Source organism: Pelodiscus sinensis, chromosome 32 (assembly GCF_049634645.1).
Source record: "Pelodiscus sinensis isolate JC-2024 chromosome 32, ASM4963464v1, whole genome shotgun sequence".
In the NCBI taxonomy this organism is placed as follows: Eukaryota; Metazoa; Chordata; order Testudines; family Trionychidae; genus Pelodiscus; species Pelodiscus sinensis.
Window position 1 is genome coordinate 2,197,064 of NC_134742.1, and position 16,877 is coordinate 2,213,940.

The 16,877-nt window shown below is 67.5% G+C and overlaps 1 protein-coding gene across 1 annotated transcript in view; it reads left to right on the plus strand.

Annotated features, from left to right (window-relative positions):
* The window catches only part of LOC142823154 (butyrophilin subfamily 1 member A1-like), a 31,952-nt gene extending 19,956 nt beyond the window's left edge, over positions 1 to 11,996 (plus strand). The window contains 3 exon segments of the mRNA XM_075913713.1: positions 8,589 to 8,612; positions 10,300 to 10,770; positions 10,773 to 11,996. Coding sequence (XP_075769828.1) covers positions 8,589 to 8,612; positions 10,300 to 10,770; positions 10,773 to 10,936 — 659 coding nt within the window. The 3' untranslated portion in view covers positions 10,937 to 11,996.
* Positions 11,997 to 16,877: the final 4,881 nt, after the last annotated feature.

Sequence of the window (16,877 nt, forward strand, 5' to 3'; positions counted from 1 at the left end):
CAGGGCCCGTCGGGCCGGGCGCCGCCCAGACACACAGTGACCGAGATCAGGGCCCGTCGGGCCGGGCGCCGCCCAGACACACAGTGACCGAGATCAGGGCCCGTCGGGCCGGGCGCCGCCCAGACACACAGTGACCGAGATCAGGGCCCGTCGGGCCGGGCGTCGCCCAGACACACAGTGACCGAGATCAGGGCCCGTCGGGCCGGGTGCCCAGACACACAGTGACCGAGATCAGGGCCCGTCGGGCCGGGCGCTGCCCAGACACACAGTGACCGAGATCAGGGCCCGTCGGGCCGGGCGCCGCCCAGACACACAGCGACCGAGATCAGGGCCCCGTCGGGCCAGGCGCCCAGACACACAGTGACCGAGATCAGGGCCCCGTCGGGCCGGGCGCCCAGACACACAGCGACCGAGATCAGGGCCCGTCGGGCCGGGCGCCGCCCAGACACACAGCGACCGAGATCAGGGCCCGTCGGGCCGGGCGCCGCCCAGACACACAGTGACCGAGATCAGGGCCCGTCGGGCCGGGCGCCCAGACACACAGCGACCGAGATCAGGGCCCGTCGGGCCGGGCGCCCAGACACACAGCGACCGAGATCAGGGCCCCGTCGGGCCAGGCGCCCAGACACACAGTGACCGAGATCAGGGCCCCGTCGGGCCGGGCGCCCAGACACACAGTGACCGAGATCAGGGCCCGTCGGGCCGGGCGCCGCCCAGACACACAGTGACCGAGATCAGGGCCCGTCGGGCCGGGCGTCGCCCAGACACACAGTGACCGAGATCAGGGCCCCGTCGGGCCGGGCGTCGCCCAGACACACAGTGACCGAGATCAGGGCCCGTCGGGCCGGGTGCCCAGACACACAGTGACCGAGATCAGGGCCCGTCGGGCCGGGCGCCGCCCAGACACACAGTGACCGAGATCAGGGCCCCGTCGGGCCAGGCGCCCAGACACACAGTGACCGAGATCAGGGCCCGTCGGGCCGGGCGGTGCCCAGACACACAGTGACCGAGATCAGGGCCCCGTCGGGCCGGGTGCCGCCCAGACACACGGTGACCGAGATCAGGGCCCGTCGGGCCGGGCGCCGCCCAGACACACAGTGACAGAGATCAGGGCCCCGTCGGGCCGGGCGTCGCCCAGACACACAGTGACCGAGATCAGGGCCCCGTCGGGCCGGGCGCCCAGACACACAGTGACCGAGATCAGGGCCCGTCGGGCCGGGCGCCGCCCAGACACACAGTGACCGAGATCAGGGCCCGTCGGGCCGGGCGCCGCCCAGACACACAGTGACCGAGATCAGGGCCCGTCGGGCCGGGCGACGCCCAGACACACAGTGACCGAGATCAGGGCCCGTCGGGCCGGGCGCCGCCCAGACACACAGTGACCGAGATCAGGGCCCCGTCGGGCCGGGCGACGCCCAGACACACAGTGACCGAGATCAGGGCCCGTCGGGCCGGGCGCCGCCCAGACACACAGTGACCGAGATCAGGGCCCCGTCGGGCCGGGCGCCGCCCAGACACACGGTGACCGAGATCAGGGCCCGTCGGGCCGGGCGCCCAGACACACAGTGACCGAGATCAGGGCCCGTCGGGCCGGGCGCCGCCCAGACACACAGTGACCGAGATCAGGGCCCGTCGGGCCGGGCGCCCAGACACACAGTGACCGAGATCAGGGCCCGTCGGGCCGGGCGGTGCCCAGACACACAGTGACCGAGATCAGGGCCCGTCGGGCCGGGCGCCGCCCAGACACACAGTGACCGAGATCAGGGCCCGTCGGGCCGGGCGCCGCCCAGACACACAGTGACCGAGATCAGGACCCCGTCGGGCCGGGCGCCGCCCAGACACACAGTGACCGAGATCAGGGCCCGTCGGGCCGGGCGCCGCCCAGACACACAGTGACCGAGATCAGGGCCCGTCGGGCCGGGCGCTGCCCAGACACACAGTGACCGAGATCAGCGCCCGTCGGGCCGGGCGTCGCCCAGACACACAGTGACCGAGATCAGGGCCCGTCGGGCCGGGCGCCCAGACACACAGTGACCGAGATCAGGGCCCGTCGGGCCGGGCGTCGCCCAGACACACAGTGACCGAGATCAGGGCCCGTCGGGCCGGGCGCCCAGACACACAGTGACCGAGATCAGGGCCCGTCGGGCCGGGCGCCGCCCAGACACACAGTGACCGAGATCAGGGCCCGTCGGGCCGGGCGGTGCCCAGACACACAGTGACCGAGATCAGGGCCCGTCGGGCCGGGCGCCTCCCAGACACACAGTGACCGAGATCAGGGCCCGTCGGGCCGGGCGCCGCCCAGACACACAGTGACCGAGATCAGGGCCCGTCGGGCCGGGCGGTGCCCAGACACACAGTGACCGAGATCAGGGCCCGTCGGGCCGGGCGCCGCCCAGACACACAGTGACCGAGATCAGGGCCCCGTCGGGCCGGGCGCCGCCCAGACACACAGTGACCGAGATCAGGGCCCCGTCGGGCCGGGCACCGCCCAGACACACAGTGACCGAGATCAGGGCCCCGTCGGGCCGGGCGCCGCCCAGACACACAGTGACCGAGATCAGGGCCCGTCGGGCCGGGTGCCCAGACACACAGTGACCGAGATCAGGGCCCGTCGGGCCGGGCGCCGCCCAGACACACAGTGACCGAGATCAGGGCCCCGTCGGGCCGGGCGTCGCCCAGACACACAGTGACCGAGATCAGGGCCCCGTCGGGCCGGGCGCCCAGACACACAGTGACCGAGATCAGGGCCCGTCGGGCCGGGCGCTGCCCAGACACACAGTGACCGAGATCAGGGCCCGTCGGGCCGGGCGCCCAGACACACAGTGACCGAGATCAGGGCCCGTCGGGCCGGGCGCCGCCCAGACACACAGTGACCGAGATCAGGGCCCCGTCGGGCCGGGCGCCGCCCAGACACACAGCGACCGAGATCAGGGCCCGTCGGGCCGGGCGCCGCCCAGACACACAGTGACCGAGATCAGGGCCCGTCGGGCCGGGCGCCGCCCAGACACACAGTGACCGAGATCAGGGCCCGTCGGGCCGGGCGCCGCCCAGACACACAGTGACCGAGATCAGGGCCCGTCGGGCCGGGCGCCGCCCAGACACACAGTGACCGAGATCAGGGCCCGTCGGGCCGGGCGCCGCCCAGACACACAGTGACCGAGATCAGGGCCCGTCGGGCCGGGCGACGCCCAGACACACAGTGACCGAGATCAGGGCCCGTCGGGCCGGGCGCCCAGACACACAGTGACCGAGATCAGGGCCCCGTCGGGCCGGGCGCCGCCCAGACACACAGTGACCGAGATCAGGGCCCGTCGGGCCGGGCGCCGCCCAGACACACAGTGACCGAGATCAGGGCCCCGTCGGGCCGGGCGACGCCCAGACACACAGTGACCGAGATCAGGGCCCGTCGGGCCGGGCGCCGCCCAGACACACAGTGACCGAGATCAGGGCCCCGTCGGGCCGGGCGCCGCCCAGACACACGGTGACCGAGATCAGGGCCCGTCGGGCCGGGCGCCCAGACACACAGTGACCGAGATCAGGGCCCGTCGGGCCGGGCGCCGCCCAGACACACAGTGACCGAGATCAGGGCCCGTCGGGCCGGGCGCTGCCCAGACACACAGTGACCGAGATCAGGGCCCGTCGGGCCGGGCGTCGCCCAGACACACAGTGACCGAGATCAGGGCCCGTCGGGCCGGGCGCCCAGACACACAGTGACCGAGATCAGGGCCCGTCGGGCCGGGCGTCGCCCAGACACACAGTGACCGAGATCAGGGCCCGTCGGGCCGGGCGCCCAGACACACAGTGACCGAGATCAGGGCCCGTCGGGCCGGGCGCCGCCCAGACACACAGTGACCGAGATCAGGGCCCGTCGGGCCGGGCGGTGCCCAGACACACACTGACCGAGATCAGGGCCCGTCGGGCCGGGCGCCTCCCAGACACACAGTGACCGAGATCAGGGCCCCGTCGGGCCGGGTGCCCAGACACACAGTGACCGAGATCAGGGCCCGTCGGGCCGGGCGCCTCCCAGACACACAGTGACCGAGATCAGGGCCCGTCGGGCCGGGCGCCGCCCAGACACACAGCGACCGAGATCAGGGCCCGTCGGGCCGGGCGGGGCCCAGACACACAGTGACCGAGATCAGGGCCCGTCGGGCCGGGCGCCGCCCAGACACACAGTGACCGAGATCAGGGCCCCGTCGGGCCGGGCGCCGCCCAGACACACAGTGACCGAGATCAGGGCCCGTCGGGCCGGGCGCCGCCCAGACACACAGTGACCGAGATCAGGGCCCCGTCGGGCCGGGCGCCGCCCAGACACACAGTGACCGAGATCAGGGCCCCGTCGGGCCGGGCGTCGCCCAGACACACAGTGACCGAGATCAGGGCCCGTCGGGCCGGGTGCCCAGACACACAGTGACCGAGATCAGGGCCCGTCGGGCCGGGCGCCGCCCAGACACACAGTGACCGAGATCAGGGCCCGTCGGGCCGGGCGGTGCCCAGACACACAGTGACCGAGATCAGGGCCCCGTCGGGCCGGGCGCCGCCCAGACACACAGTGACCGAGATCAGGGCCCCGTCGGGCCGGGCGCCCAGACACACAGCGACCGAGATCAGGGCCCGTCGGGCCGGGCGCCGCCCAGACACACAGTGACCGAGATCAGGGCCCCGTCGGGCCGGGCGTCGCCCAGACACACAGTGACCGAGATCAGGGCCCGTCGGGCCGGGTGCCCAGACACACAGTGACCGAGATCAGGGCCCGTCGGGCCGGGCGCCGCCCAGACACACAGTGACCGAGATCAGGGCCCGTCGGGCCGGGCGCCGCCCAGACACACAGTGACCGAGATCAGGGCCCCGTCGGGCTGGGCGCCGCCCATACACACAGTGACCGAGATCAGGGCCCCGTCGGGCTGGGCGACGCCCAGACACACAGTGACCGAGATCAGGGCCCCGTCGGGCTGGGCGACGCCCAGACACACAGTGACCGAGATCAGGGCCCCGTCGGGCCGGGCGGTGCCCAGACACACAGTGACCGAGATCAGGGCCCGTCGGGCCGGGCGCCGCCCAGACACACAGTGACCGAGATCAGGGCCCCGTCGGGCCGGGCGGTGCCCAGACACACAGTGACTGAGATCAGGGCCCGTCGGGCCGGGCGCCGCCCAGACACACAGTGACCGAGATCAGGGCCCCGTCGGGCCGGGTGCCGCCCAGACACACAGTGACCGAGATCAGGGCCTGTCGGGCCGGGTGCCGCCCAGACACACAGTGACCGAGATCAGGGCCCGTCGGGCCGGGCGCCGCCCAGACACACAGTGACCGAGATCAGGGCCCGTCGGGCCGGGCGCCGCCCAGACACACAGCGACCGAGATCAGGGCCCCGTCGGGCCGGGCGGTGCCCAGACACACAGTGACCGAGATCAGGGCCCGTCGGGCCGGGCGCCGCCCAGACACACAGTGACCGAGATCAGGGCCCGTCGGGCCGGGCGCCGCCCAGACACACAGCGACCGAGATCAGGGCCCCGTCGGGCCGGGCGGTGCCCAGACACACAGTGACCGAGATCAGGGCCCGTCGGGCCGGGCGCCGCCCAGACACACAGTGACAGAGATCAGGGCCCGTCGGGCCGGGCGCCCAGACACACAGTGACCGAGATCAGGGCCCGTCGGGCCGGGCGCCGCCCAGACACACAGTGACCGAGATCAGGGCCCGTCGGGCCGGGCGCCCAGACACACAGTGACCGAGATCAGGGCCCGTCGGGCCGGGCGACGCTCAGACACACAGTGACCGAGATCAGGGCCCGTCGGGCCGGGCGCCGCCCAGACACACGGTGACCGAGATCAGGGCCCGTCGGGCCGGGCGCCGCCCAGACACACGGTGACCGAGATCAGGGCCCGTCGGGCCGGGCGACGCTCAGACACACGGTGACCGAGATCAGGGCCCCGTCGGGCCGGGCGACGCTCAGACACACAGTGACCGAGATCAGGGCCCGTCGGGCCGGGCGCCGCCCAGACACACGGTGACCGAGATCAGGGCCCGTCGGGCCGGGCGGTGCCCAGACACACAGTGACCGAGATCAGGGCCCCGTCGGGCCGGGCGGTGCCCAGACACACGGTGACCGAGATCAGGGCCCGTCGGGCCGGGCGCCGCCCAGACACACAGTGACCGAGATCAGGGCCCGTCGGGCCGGGCGCTGCCCAGACACACGGTGACCAAGATCAGGGCCCGTCGGGCCGGGCGCCGCCCAGACACACAGTGACCGAGATCAGGGCCCCGTCGGGCCGGGCGCCGCCCAGACACACAGTGACCGAGATCGGGGCCCCGTCGGGCCGGGCGTCGCCCAGACACACAGTGACCGAGATCAGGGCCCGTCGGGCCGGGCGCCGCCCAGACACACAGTGACCGAGATCAGGGCCCGTCGGGCCGGGCGCCGCCCAGACACACAGTGACCAAGATCAGGGCCCGTCGGGCCGGGCGCCGCCCAGACACACAGTGACCGAGATCAGGGCCCGTCGGGCCGGGCGCCGCCCAGACACACAGTGACCGAGATCAGGGCCCGTCGGGCCGGGCGGTGCCCAGACACACAGCGACCGAGATCAGGGCCCGTCGGGCCGGGTGCCGCCCAGACACACAGTGACCGAGATCCGGGCCCGTCGGGCCGGGCGCCCAGACACACAGTGACCGAGATCAGGGCCCGTCGGGCCGGGCGCCGCCCAGACACACCGTGACCGAGATCAGGGCCCGTCGGGCCGGGCGCCCAGACACACAGTGACCGAGATCAGGGCCCGTCGGGCCGGGCGCCCAGACACACAGTGACCGAGATCAGGGCCCTGTCGGGCCGGGCGCCGCCCAGACACACGGTGACCGAGATCAGGGCCCGTCGGGCCGGGCGCCCAGACACACAGTGACCGAGATCAGGGCCCGTCGGGCCGGGCGCCGCCCAGACACACAGTGACCGAGATCAGGGCCCGTCGGGCCGGGCGCCGCCCAGACACACGGTGACCGAGATCAGGGCCCGTCGGGCCGGGCGCCCAGACACACAGTGACCGAGATCAGGGCCCGTCGGGCCGGGCGCTGCCCAGACACACAGTGACCGAGATCAGGGCCCGTCGGGCCGGGCGCCGCCCAGACACACAGTGACCGAGATCAGGGCCCGTCGGGCCGGGTGCCCAGACACACAGTGACCGAGATCAGGGCCCATCGGGCCGGGCGCCGCCCAGACACACAGTGACCGAGATCAGGGCCCGTCGGGCCGGGCGGTGCCCAGACACACAGTGACCGAGATCAGGGCCCGTCGGGCCGGGCGCCGCCCAGACACACAGTGACCGAGATCAGGGCCCGTCGGGCCGGGCGCCGCCCAGACACACAGTGACCGAGATCAGGGCCCGTCGGGCCGGGCGCCCAGACACACAGTGACCGAGATCAGGGCCCGTCGGCCGGGCGCCGCCCAGACACACGGTGACCGAGATCAGGGCCCGTCGGGCCGGGCGCCGCCCAGACACACAGTGACCGAGATCAGGGCCCGTCGGGCCGGGCGCTGCCCAGACACACAGTGACCGAGATCAGGGCCCGTCGGGCCGGGTGCCGCCCAGACACACAGTGACCGAGATCAGGGCCCGTCGGGCCGGGCGCCCAGACACACAGTGACCGAGATCAGGGCCCGTCGGGCCGGGCGCCGCCCAGACACACAGTGACCGAGATCAGGGCCCCGTCGGGCCGGGCGCTGCCCAGACACACAGTGACCGAGATCAGGGCCCGTCGGGCTGGGCGCTGCCCAGACACACAGCGACCGAGATCAGGGCCCGTCGGGCCGGGCGCCGCCCAGACACACAGCGACCGAGATCAGGGCCCGTCGGGCCGGGCGCCGCCCAGACACACAGCGACCGAGATCAGGGCCCGTCGGGCCGGGCGCCGCCCAGACACACAGTGACCGAGATCAGGGCCCGTCGGGCCGGGCGCCCAGACACACAGTGACCGAGATCAGGGCCCGTCGGGCCGGGCGCCCAGACACACAGCGACCGAGATCAGGGCCCGTCGGGCCGGGCGCCGCCCAGACACACAGCGACCGAGATCAGGGCCCGTCGGGCCGGGCGCCGCCCAGACACACAGTGACCGAGATCAGGGCCCGTCGGGCCGGGCGCTGCCCAGACACACAGTGACCGAGATCAGGGCCCGTCGGGCCAGGCGCCCAGACACACAGTGACCGAGATCAGGGCCCTATGGCTCAGTGATACCAGTTGCTAAAATCACGCCCCAACCCAAGAAGTGTGCGAGTTGTGGTTCCGTATGGGGCCGTTACTCACTTGGGACCGAATTTCCCTCCGTAGAATTTGAAAAGTTTATTTGTATTTTTCACGGAAGTCCCCTCCTCACTCCAGAGAAAATCTGAAAACAGTTGTGAACTCCAACGGTTTCCTTTCGCAACGCCGGAGAGGCTGCCTGAAAAACAGTACAGAGAATTCGGAACCCAGTGAAACGTTTTTATTTGGGAGACAGTGGCCGGGTTTTGTTTTAAGAACCCCCCCACCAGTTTAGCTGGGTTTTGTTCCCTCTCGCTGCTTCTCCAGCTGATTGAAACTTTCTTTTTTTATCGTTACAGAATGGAAAACGTTTCTCGATAAAGGTAAAAATAAAAGTCTACTTCTCTCCCGTACGTGCTTGGCTTCCCTTATCTCTGACCTCCCTCCCTGGCTGGAAAGTACTAGCCAGAGGTAGGAGCAGACCCAACCATAAGGATGGGGCATGAACCGGGCAGGTGGGCAGCCAGGCCTAGTGGTCGGAGCTGGAGACAGCGGCCAGGAAGAGCGGTGCAGGTGTGCGCCGACGGATCGGGAATGGTGCAGATTGGGAAAGGCAGGAGGCGTGGTGGCCCAGGAGAGGGCACAGAAATCGGGAGTCGAATATCGTTTCCCACGCCAGGAGACACCGGGCAGAAGCCTGCTCTCCCCAGCAGGGCCTCGGCGGTCCGGGGGTTTCTGGGGATTGTCCCTGGGGACGCTTGCAGCTCACGGACCTGGGCGGGAAAGTCCCCGAGGAAAGTTTTTTGGGGGTTTTCATTTTCTGCGGGAAATTCCAACTCGCCAGTGAAACCTCAAAGCCTGAAGCTCTAGATTTGAACCCGGCTCTGTCCCCCAGGCCATTTGGGAGTGACTCCAGATTAGCCCCCGGGATCTGAGATCAGAACCCCTCCCTGTTCTCATTGCTGTTTGGGAGTGACTCCAGATTAGCCCCAGGGAGCTGAGATCAGAATCCTGCCCTGTTCTCATTGCCGTTTGGGAGTGACTCCAGATTAGCCCCTGGGAGCTGAGATCAGAATCCTGCCCTGTTCTCATTGCCGTTTGGGAGTGACTCCAGATTAGCCCCTGGGAGCTGAGATCAGAATCCTGCCCTGTTCTCATTGCCGTTTGGGAGTGACTCCAGATTAGCCCCCGGGAGCTGAGATCAGAACCCCGCCCAGTCCCCAGTGCCATTTGGGAGTGACTCCAGATTAGCCCCTGGGAGCTGAGATCAAAATCCCGCCCTGTTCTCATTGCCGTTTGGGAGTGACTCCAGATTAACCCCTGGGAGCTAAAATCAGACCTCCACCCTGTTTCAGTGCCGTTTGAGAGTGACTCCAGATTAACCCCTGGGAGCTGAGATCAGAACCCCGCCCTGTTCTCATTGCCATTTGGGAGTGACTCCAGATTAGCTCCGGGAGCTGAGATCAGAATCCCGCCCTGTTCTAATTGCCATTTGGGAGTGACTCCAGATTAGCCTCTGGAAGTTGATTTCAGAATCCCGTCCTATCCCCAGTGCCATTGGGAGTGACTCCTGATTAGCACCTGGGAGCTGAGTTCAGAACCCCACCCTGTCCCCTGTTCTGTTTGGGAGTGACTCCAGATTAGCCCCCGGGAGCTGAGTTCAGAACCCCGCCCTCTCCCCAATGCCATTTGGGAGTGACTCCAGATTAACACCCGGGAGCTGAGTTCAGAACCCCGCCCTGTCCCCAATGCCATTTGAGAGTGACTCCAGATTAATTCCAAGAGCTGAGTTCAAAATTCTGCTCTCCGGCCAATTTTTCCAGGCCAAAAAAGTGTCCCCATGGAAAATCTCCCCTCAGCCCTGGTGGCTCTCCTGCCTCATTCAGGCATCCACCCAAAAGGGGTTGAGTAGCTGGGTCAGAAAAGAGCCAGGGGCTTAAGGGCATAGGCCCATTTTACAGAGGGGAAAACTGAGGCAGCCGGGTGTAGCTCCCAGGGGTGAGGCGTGAGCTGAGCAGAGGGGATGCGCTCCAGGCACATGCCCCATCGCCTGTTTCCATCTGCCCCCAGTGTCCCTGTCGCCGGCGGATGTAACACTGGACCGGAGCACCGCCAACCCCTTCTTGGTGCTGTCGGAGGGTGACCGGCGGGTGACCTGCGGCGTCTTCTGGCAGGACGTCCCCAAGAGCGACTGTCGATTCGACTCCCTCCCCGGCGTCCTGGCCGCCCGGTCCTTCTCAGCTGGGCAGCGTTACTGGGAAGTGGAGGTGGACCTGGGGGGAGACTGGGCCGTCGGCATAGCCCGGGACTCCGTGGAGAGGCTGGGCGTGTTCAAGCCGTCCCCGGACGTGGGGGTCTGGGCCCTGCAGTACCAGGAGGGGGAGTGGAGCGCGCTCACTTACCCCCCCACCCCTCTGCCGCCGCCGTCGGCCCCCAGCGTGGTCCGGCTGCACCTGGACTGCGAGCAGGGCAGACTGGCCTTCTACGACGCTGAGAGTATGGCGCACATCTTTACCTTCTCCGGCTGCCCCCGGGAGCCCCTCTTCCCTTCTTCCTGCTCTCGACCTCCGGGACACAGCTCACCATCCTGCCCCCGGGCCGGAGCCAGGCCAAGGAGGCGGACGGGCCAACGCGCTCAGGAACCCGCACGCAGAGGAAACGGCTGGGCAGTTTGATGGAACGCCTCATCCAGCCGGGGAAAAGTTAAGGGCGTTTGGCTGGGAACTCCTTTTCCTGCAAAGGGGGCAGAGTTAAGGGTATTTCACTGGGAATTCCCTTGCCTTCAAAGTGGCAGAGTGAAGAGTGTTTGGCTGGGAATTGTCTTTCGTTCAAAGGGGGCAGAGTTAAGGGTATTTCACTGGGAATTCCCTTGCCTTCAAAGTGGCAGAGTGAAGAGTGTTTGGCTGGGAATTGTCTTTCGTTCAAAGGGGGCAGAGTTAAGGGTATTTCACTGGGAATTCCCTTGCCTTCAAAGTGGCAGAGTGAAGAGTGTTTGGCTGGGAATTGTCTTTCGTTCAAAGGGGCAGAGTTAAGGGTGTTTGGCTGGGAACTCCTTTTCCCTCAAAGGGGCAGAATTAAGGATATTTGGCTGGGAATTCCCTTGTGTTCAAAGTGGCCATTTGTTTAGCTGGGCACATCCTTGTTTCAAATTGCAGAGTGAAATGTGTTTGGTTGGAAATTCCCTTTCATTCAAAGGGGGCAGAGTTAAGGGTGTTTGGCTGGGAAACTCCTTTTCCTCAAAGGGGCAGAGTTAAGGATATTTGGCTGGGAATTTCCTTGTGTTCAAAGTGGCCATTTGTTTAGCTGGGCACATCCTTGTTTCAAATTGGCAGAGTGAAATGTGTTTGGTTGGAAATTCCCTTTCATTCAAAGAGGGCAGAGTTAAGGGTGTTTGGCTGGGCCCTCTCTTTCCCTAAAAGGGGCACAATTAAGGGTATTTGGTTGGGACTTCCCTTGTGTTCAAAGTGGCAGCTTTATAGTGGGGAACAGCCTTGCCTTCAAAGTGGCAGAGTGAAGAGTGTTAGGTTGGGAATTCCCTTTCATCCAAAGGGGGCAGAGTTAAGGGTGTTTGGCTCTGAACTCCTTTTCCCTCAAAGGGGCAGAGTTAAGGATGTGTGGCTGGGAATTCCCTTGCCTTCCAAAGGGTGGTGTTCATTTGCAGTTGCCGAACAAAGGCAGATTTTGGTAGTCGGGCGATCCTCGGATTTCCGTATTGCGCCTTAACATATCTGCCTAAAATTGTGATTACTAAAAATGAATCTATTTTACTGGGGACTTAAGATCTGTCATGGAGACCTGCGATCGGGGCAGAGCTGGGGGCTGGCCCCACCTTTCCTGAATCCCAACCCAATGCCTTGACCGCAAGGAGGACGTTGAGGCGCAAGAGGCTGGCCCGCGCAGGAGGAGAAGAGCCTACTACTGCTACCAGTCACGAGAGCTCAACCCAGGGAGAGGATCATGGCAAATGTACAACTTTAGCCCCCCCCATACCCTAGCCAACCCCCCCATCTGAACCCCAGCCCAGTGAGAAAGGGAAAAGGGGGGGTCACACGCACCCTAGCTCACCTGCCCCTACCCCGCTCTACCCACTAGACCGCACTGCCCTCTCAGCGCACGGGATGGAACCCAGGAGTCCTGCCTCCCATCCCTCCCCTGCTCTACCCACTAGGCCACACTGCCCTTGCAGCACAGGGGATAGATCTCAGGGCTCCCAGCCCTGCCTCGCTTTATCCACTAGACCTCACTGCCCTCCCAGCACAAAGGCTGGAACCCAGAAGTCCTGGCTCCCAGCCCTAACCACTAGACCGCCCTGCCCTGCCACAGCCAGGAGCCCTGGCTCCCAGCCTCTTGCTCTAACCACTAGACGGTATTGCAGTCCCCAAACCTACACCCGGGATCACATTTCTGCCAGCCACCGCTCCCATTCCGGGGGGGGGGGGGAATAGCTGAGTCAAAGGCCAGACTCTCCCTGCCCCTGAAAATCCAGCCCTTGCACACAGAGCAATTGCCCCCCCCCAAGTCCATCCCCATCCCTGCCGGTCCCCCGCCCAGGCCCCTCTCTGCTCTGGGGCTCAGCGCACGTCACTTGCCTGCGTGGAGGGCAGCAGGGCTATGGGGAAACTGAGGCACGGGGCAGGGACGTGACCAACCAGGCATATCCCCTCGGCTCTGAGTGTCACACACACACACACACACACACACACCCAGCCGGCTTCATGGATCCTCTCCCCAGCGGGGGCGGGGGGAACTGCCGGGGGGCCCGGGGCCCGTCAGCCCAGCCTGCCTAGTGCAGAGTGACAGCTGGGTGCATCTCTGCCTGGGGCCTTCTGCCTGCCGGCCAGCACAGCAGGGAGCATGTGTGTGTGAGTGCACATGTGTGTGGGTGCATGTGTGTGTGAGTTGTGTGTATACATGTGTGTGTGCACATGTGCGTGAATGTGTGTGTGCACATGTGCATGTCAGCTGTGTGTGTGTGTGTTGTGTGTGTGTGCCTGTGTGCGCGTGCACGTGCCTGCGTGTGTGCTTGTGTGGTGTGTGTGCATGTGCGTGAGTGTGCATGTGTGTGTGCGTGTGAGTTGTGTCTGTGTTTACACATGTATGTGTGTGCATGTGCACGTGAGTTTGCGTGCGTGTGTCAGTTGTGTGTGTGTGCGTGCATGTGTGTGAGTGTGCATGTGTGGTTGTGTGTGTGTGTGTGTACATATGTGTGTGCGCACGCACACTCCCCCCACTGGTTTGCACGCGTGCCTGGGGGGATCTGTGCCACTGAGGCTGAATGTGCGGGGGTGCACGAGTGTGCGCAGGCGGTGCCGAGGTGTTGGTGTGTGACGGTGGGCGCAGAGGAGGCCTGTTGTGTCCTGTGGGGGGGGCAGGCGAGGGCCTGGGGCGGCGGGGGGGGGGGTACCCGGTGTGCGGGAGTCCAACGTGCTGAGTGTGTGCAGCGGGGGAGGGGTGCGGTAGCCGCGCGTGCGTGTGTGTGTGTGTGTGTGTGGCGGGAGGGAGGGGCACTCGCCCGGCTGCTAAGGGCTGTGAGGGGCAGGGGCTCAGCTCTCACAGCAGGGCGGGGCGGGGGGGGTTCGGGGGGGGCAGGACTGACAAGTGCACGCAGGGCCGGGGGGGGGCAGGGCCTGCAGGCGCACACAGGGCCGAGGTGGGGGGGGGTTATCCAAGGGCAGGCCAGGGCGGGGGGGCAGGGCCTGCAGGCGCACACAGGGCGGGGGGGGGGGGGGTTCCCAAGGGCAGGGCGGGGGGGGGGGTTTCCCAAGGGCGGGGGGGGCAGGGCCGGCCGGCGCACACAGGGCCGATCGGGGGGGGGTTGCCCAAAGGCAGGGCGGGGGGGGGCAGGGCCGGCGCACACAGGGCCGGGCGGGGGGGGTGTGTTTCCCAAAGGCAGGGCGGGGGGGGGCAGGGCCGGCGCACACAGGCCGGGCGGGGGGGGGGGTGTTTCCCAAGGGCAGGGCGGGGGGGGAGAGCAGGGCCGGCGCACACAGGCCGGGGGGGGGATTTCCCAAGGGCGGGGGGGGCAGGGCCGGCCGGCGCACACAGGGCCGATCGGGGGGGGGTGTTTCCCAAGGGCAGGGCGGGGGGGGGGCAGGGCCGGCGCACACAGGCCGGGCGGGGGGGGGGGTGTTTCCCAAGGGCAGGGCGGGGGGGGGGCAGGGCCGGCGCACACAGGCCGGGCGGGGGGGGGGGGGGGTTTCCCAAGGGCAGGGCCCCCGCGGAGCGCGGCGGGCGCCGGGCGGCGGATCAGAGCCGCGGCTGGCGGCGGATCAAGGCGCCGCGGGGAGCGGGGCGCGGCGGGGAGCCGGGCTGGCGGCTGCCGCTCGGCTTAACCCTGCGCTGCCCGGCCCGGGCCGAGTGGAGGAGCCGGCGCTGGGCCTGGCAGCGGCCCGGCCGGAATGGCGGGGGGGGGGGGGGGGGAGCCATGAGTGGGGCAAGGCCCCACCAGGATGCAGAGGGGAAACTGAGGCACGGGTCACACCGGGGCCAGAGCTGGGCTGAGACGGGGCCTGGGGGCTGGGTGGGCAGGGGTGGGGTGGGGGCAGGGACTGAGGGAGGGGGGTGAGTCCAGGGGTGGGAGGGGAGTTGGGGGAGGGGGCGGGGCAGGGAGATGTGATGGGGTGGTGTGGGGCCGTGTGTGGGTTAAGGGGGGCTGTGGGGCGGGGGGGGGTTCATGTGTCTCTTCTCTCTACTCTGGGTGAGCCGTGCCAAGAGAGGATAATCCACCCATCCTAGTCATCCCCCACGGGCCCAGGGGAGGGGGGGGCAGAAAGGCCAGAGACGGAGGGACACACGGACACAGAGCCCCCCAGACACAGGCGGACATGCACATAAAGATGGACAGACTGTATGGACAGAGACAGGCAGACAGACAGACACAGATGGACAGAGACAGATGCACAAACACAGGTGGAGACACAGGCGGACACCTGGACACAGGCCGATGCACAGACCAAGGCAGATGGATGGACAGACTGATGGACAGAGACAGGCAGACAAGCAGACACAGATGGACGGAGACAGATGCACAACACACAGGTGGAGACACAGGCAGAGACCTGGACACAGGCGGATGCACAGAGCGAGGCAGATGGATGGACAGACTGATGGACACAGACAGGCAGACACCGATGGACAGAGACAGATGCACAAGCACAGGTGGACACACAGACACAGGCAGACCACAAACACAGTCAAACATGCACAGGTGGACACACAGACACAGGTGGACCTACACACTTTGGCAAAGGCACACAGATGGACACAGACACAGGCAGAGCCACACACAGACACAGGCAGGCCCACAAACACAGGCAAACAGGCACAGGCAGACAGGCAGACCCACAACAGGCAGACAGGCAGACCCACACATAGACAAATGCACACAGACAGACACACACAGAGACACAGGTGGACACACACAGACACAGGCAGACCCACACACAGACACAGGTGGACTTACACACATAGGCAGACACACACACAGAGACACAGGCAGACACACACAGACACAGGCAGATCCACACAAACACAGGTGGACTTACACACATAAGCAAACAGACACAGGCAGACGCGCACACACACACACAGGTGGACACACACAGACACAGGCAGACCCATACACAGAGACAGGTGGACCTACACACATAGGCAAACCCACACATGCAGAGACACAGGCGGACAGACTGACACTGTGTGTGGGAAGGGGTTGTGTGGGGATGGAGGAGGGCAGCTGGGCCAGGATGGGGGGGGAGGCTTGGGGCAAGTGGCAGGAGGGGAGTGTCCTACGGGGGGACATTGTGGGGGTCACCGGCAGCTCCCCTCAGCCTCCCTCCCCCAAACACCCCTGCCCTCAGCCCCACGTCCTCCTGCAGCATCACAACACAGCCCTCCCCTCCTAACCCCCTCCCCCACTCCCTGCCCATAGCCCCCTCCCCTCCTGCCCCATTGGCTCCCAAACCCACCCCCACTCACTGCCCCATCGTCTTCCCCACCCCCACACCATATTCCATCTCCTCCCCGTCTCCCCTTCCCATTGCCCTTCCCCCCTGCCCCACTGCCTCCCTTCCCCCACTCCCTGCCCCATAGCCCACTCCCCTCCTGCCCCATTGCCTCCCCTCCCCCCACTCCCTGCACCATCGCCTCTCTTATCCCTCCCCTCCCCCACCCGCTATTCCATTGCCCCCCTCCCCTACGCGCTGCCCCATCGCCTCCCGCCCTCCCCCTCCGCCCCGCCCGGGGCGCTCAGCACCATGGCCAGCTCTGGGGCGCAGCGCCAGGCCGGGCCGGGCCGTGGCTGCCGGGCGCTGGGGGCGCAGCGACCGGCGGGTCCCCCCGAGCCGGGCCGGGCGTCTGGATAGGGAGGGAGGGAGGCTCCGTCCTCTCCCCCCCCCCCGCCCCGCTCCCCTCCCCTCCCCTCCCGCCGTCTCCGCCGCCTCCCCCGCCCGAGAGAGCAGGCGCCCGGCGCGGGCTGGGAGGGACCGAGCGACCCACCAGCCGGCACCGCCTCCGCCCGCCCGGCCCAGCCCGGCCCCTGCCCCGTGCGCCCCGGGCTCCCTCCAGCCGCCACCCCGCGTCCCCCCAGCCCCGGCGCCCCCCGGCGCCCTCCAGCCCCGTGCGCCCCGGATCTCTCCACCCCGTGCGCCCCG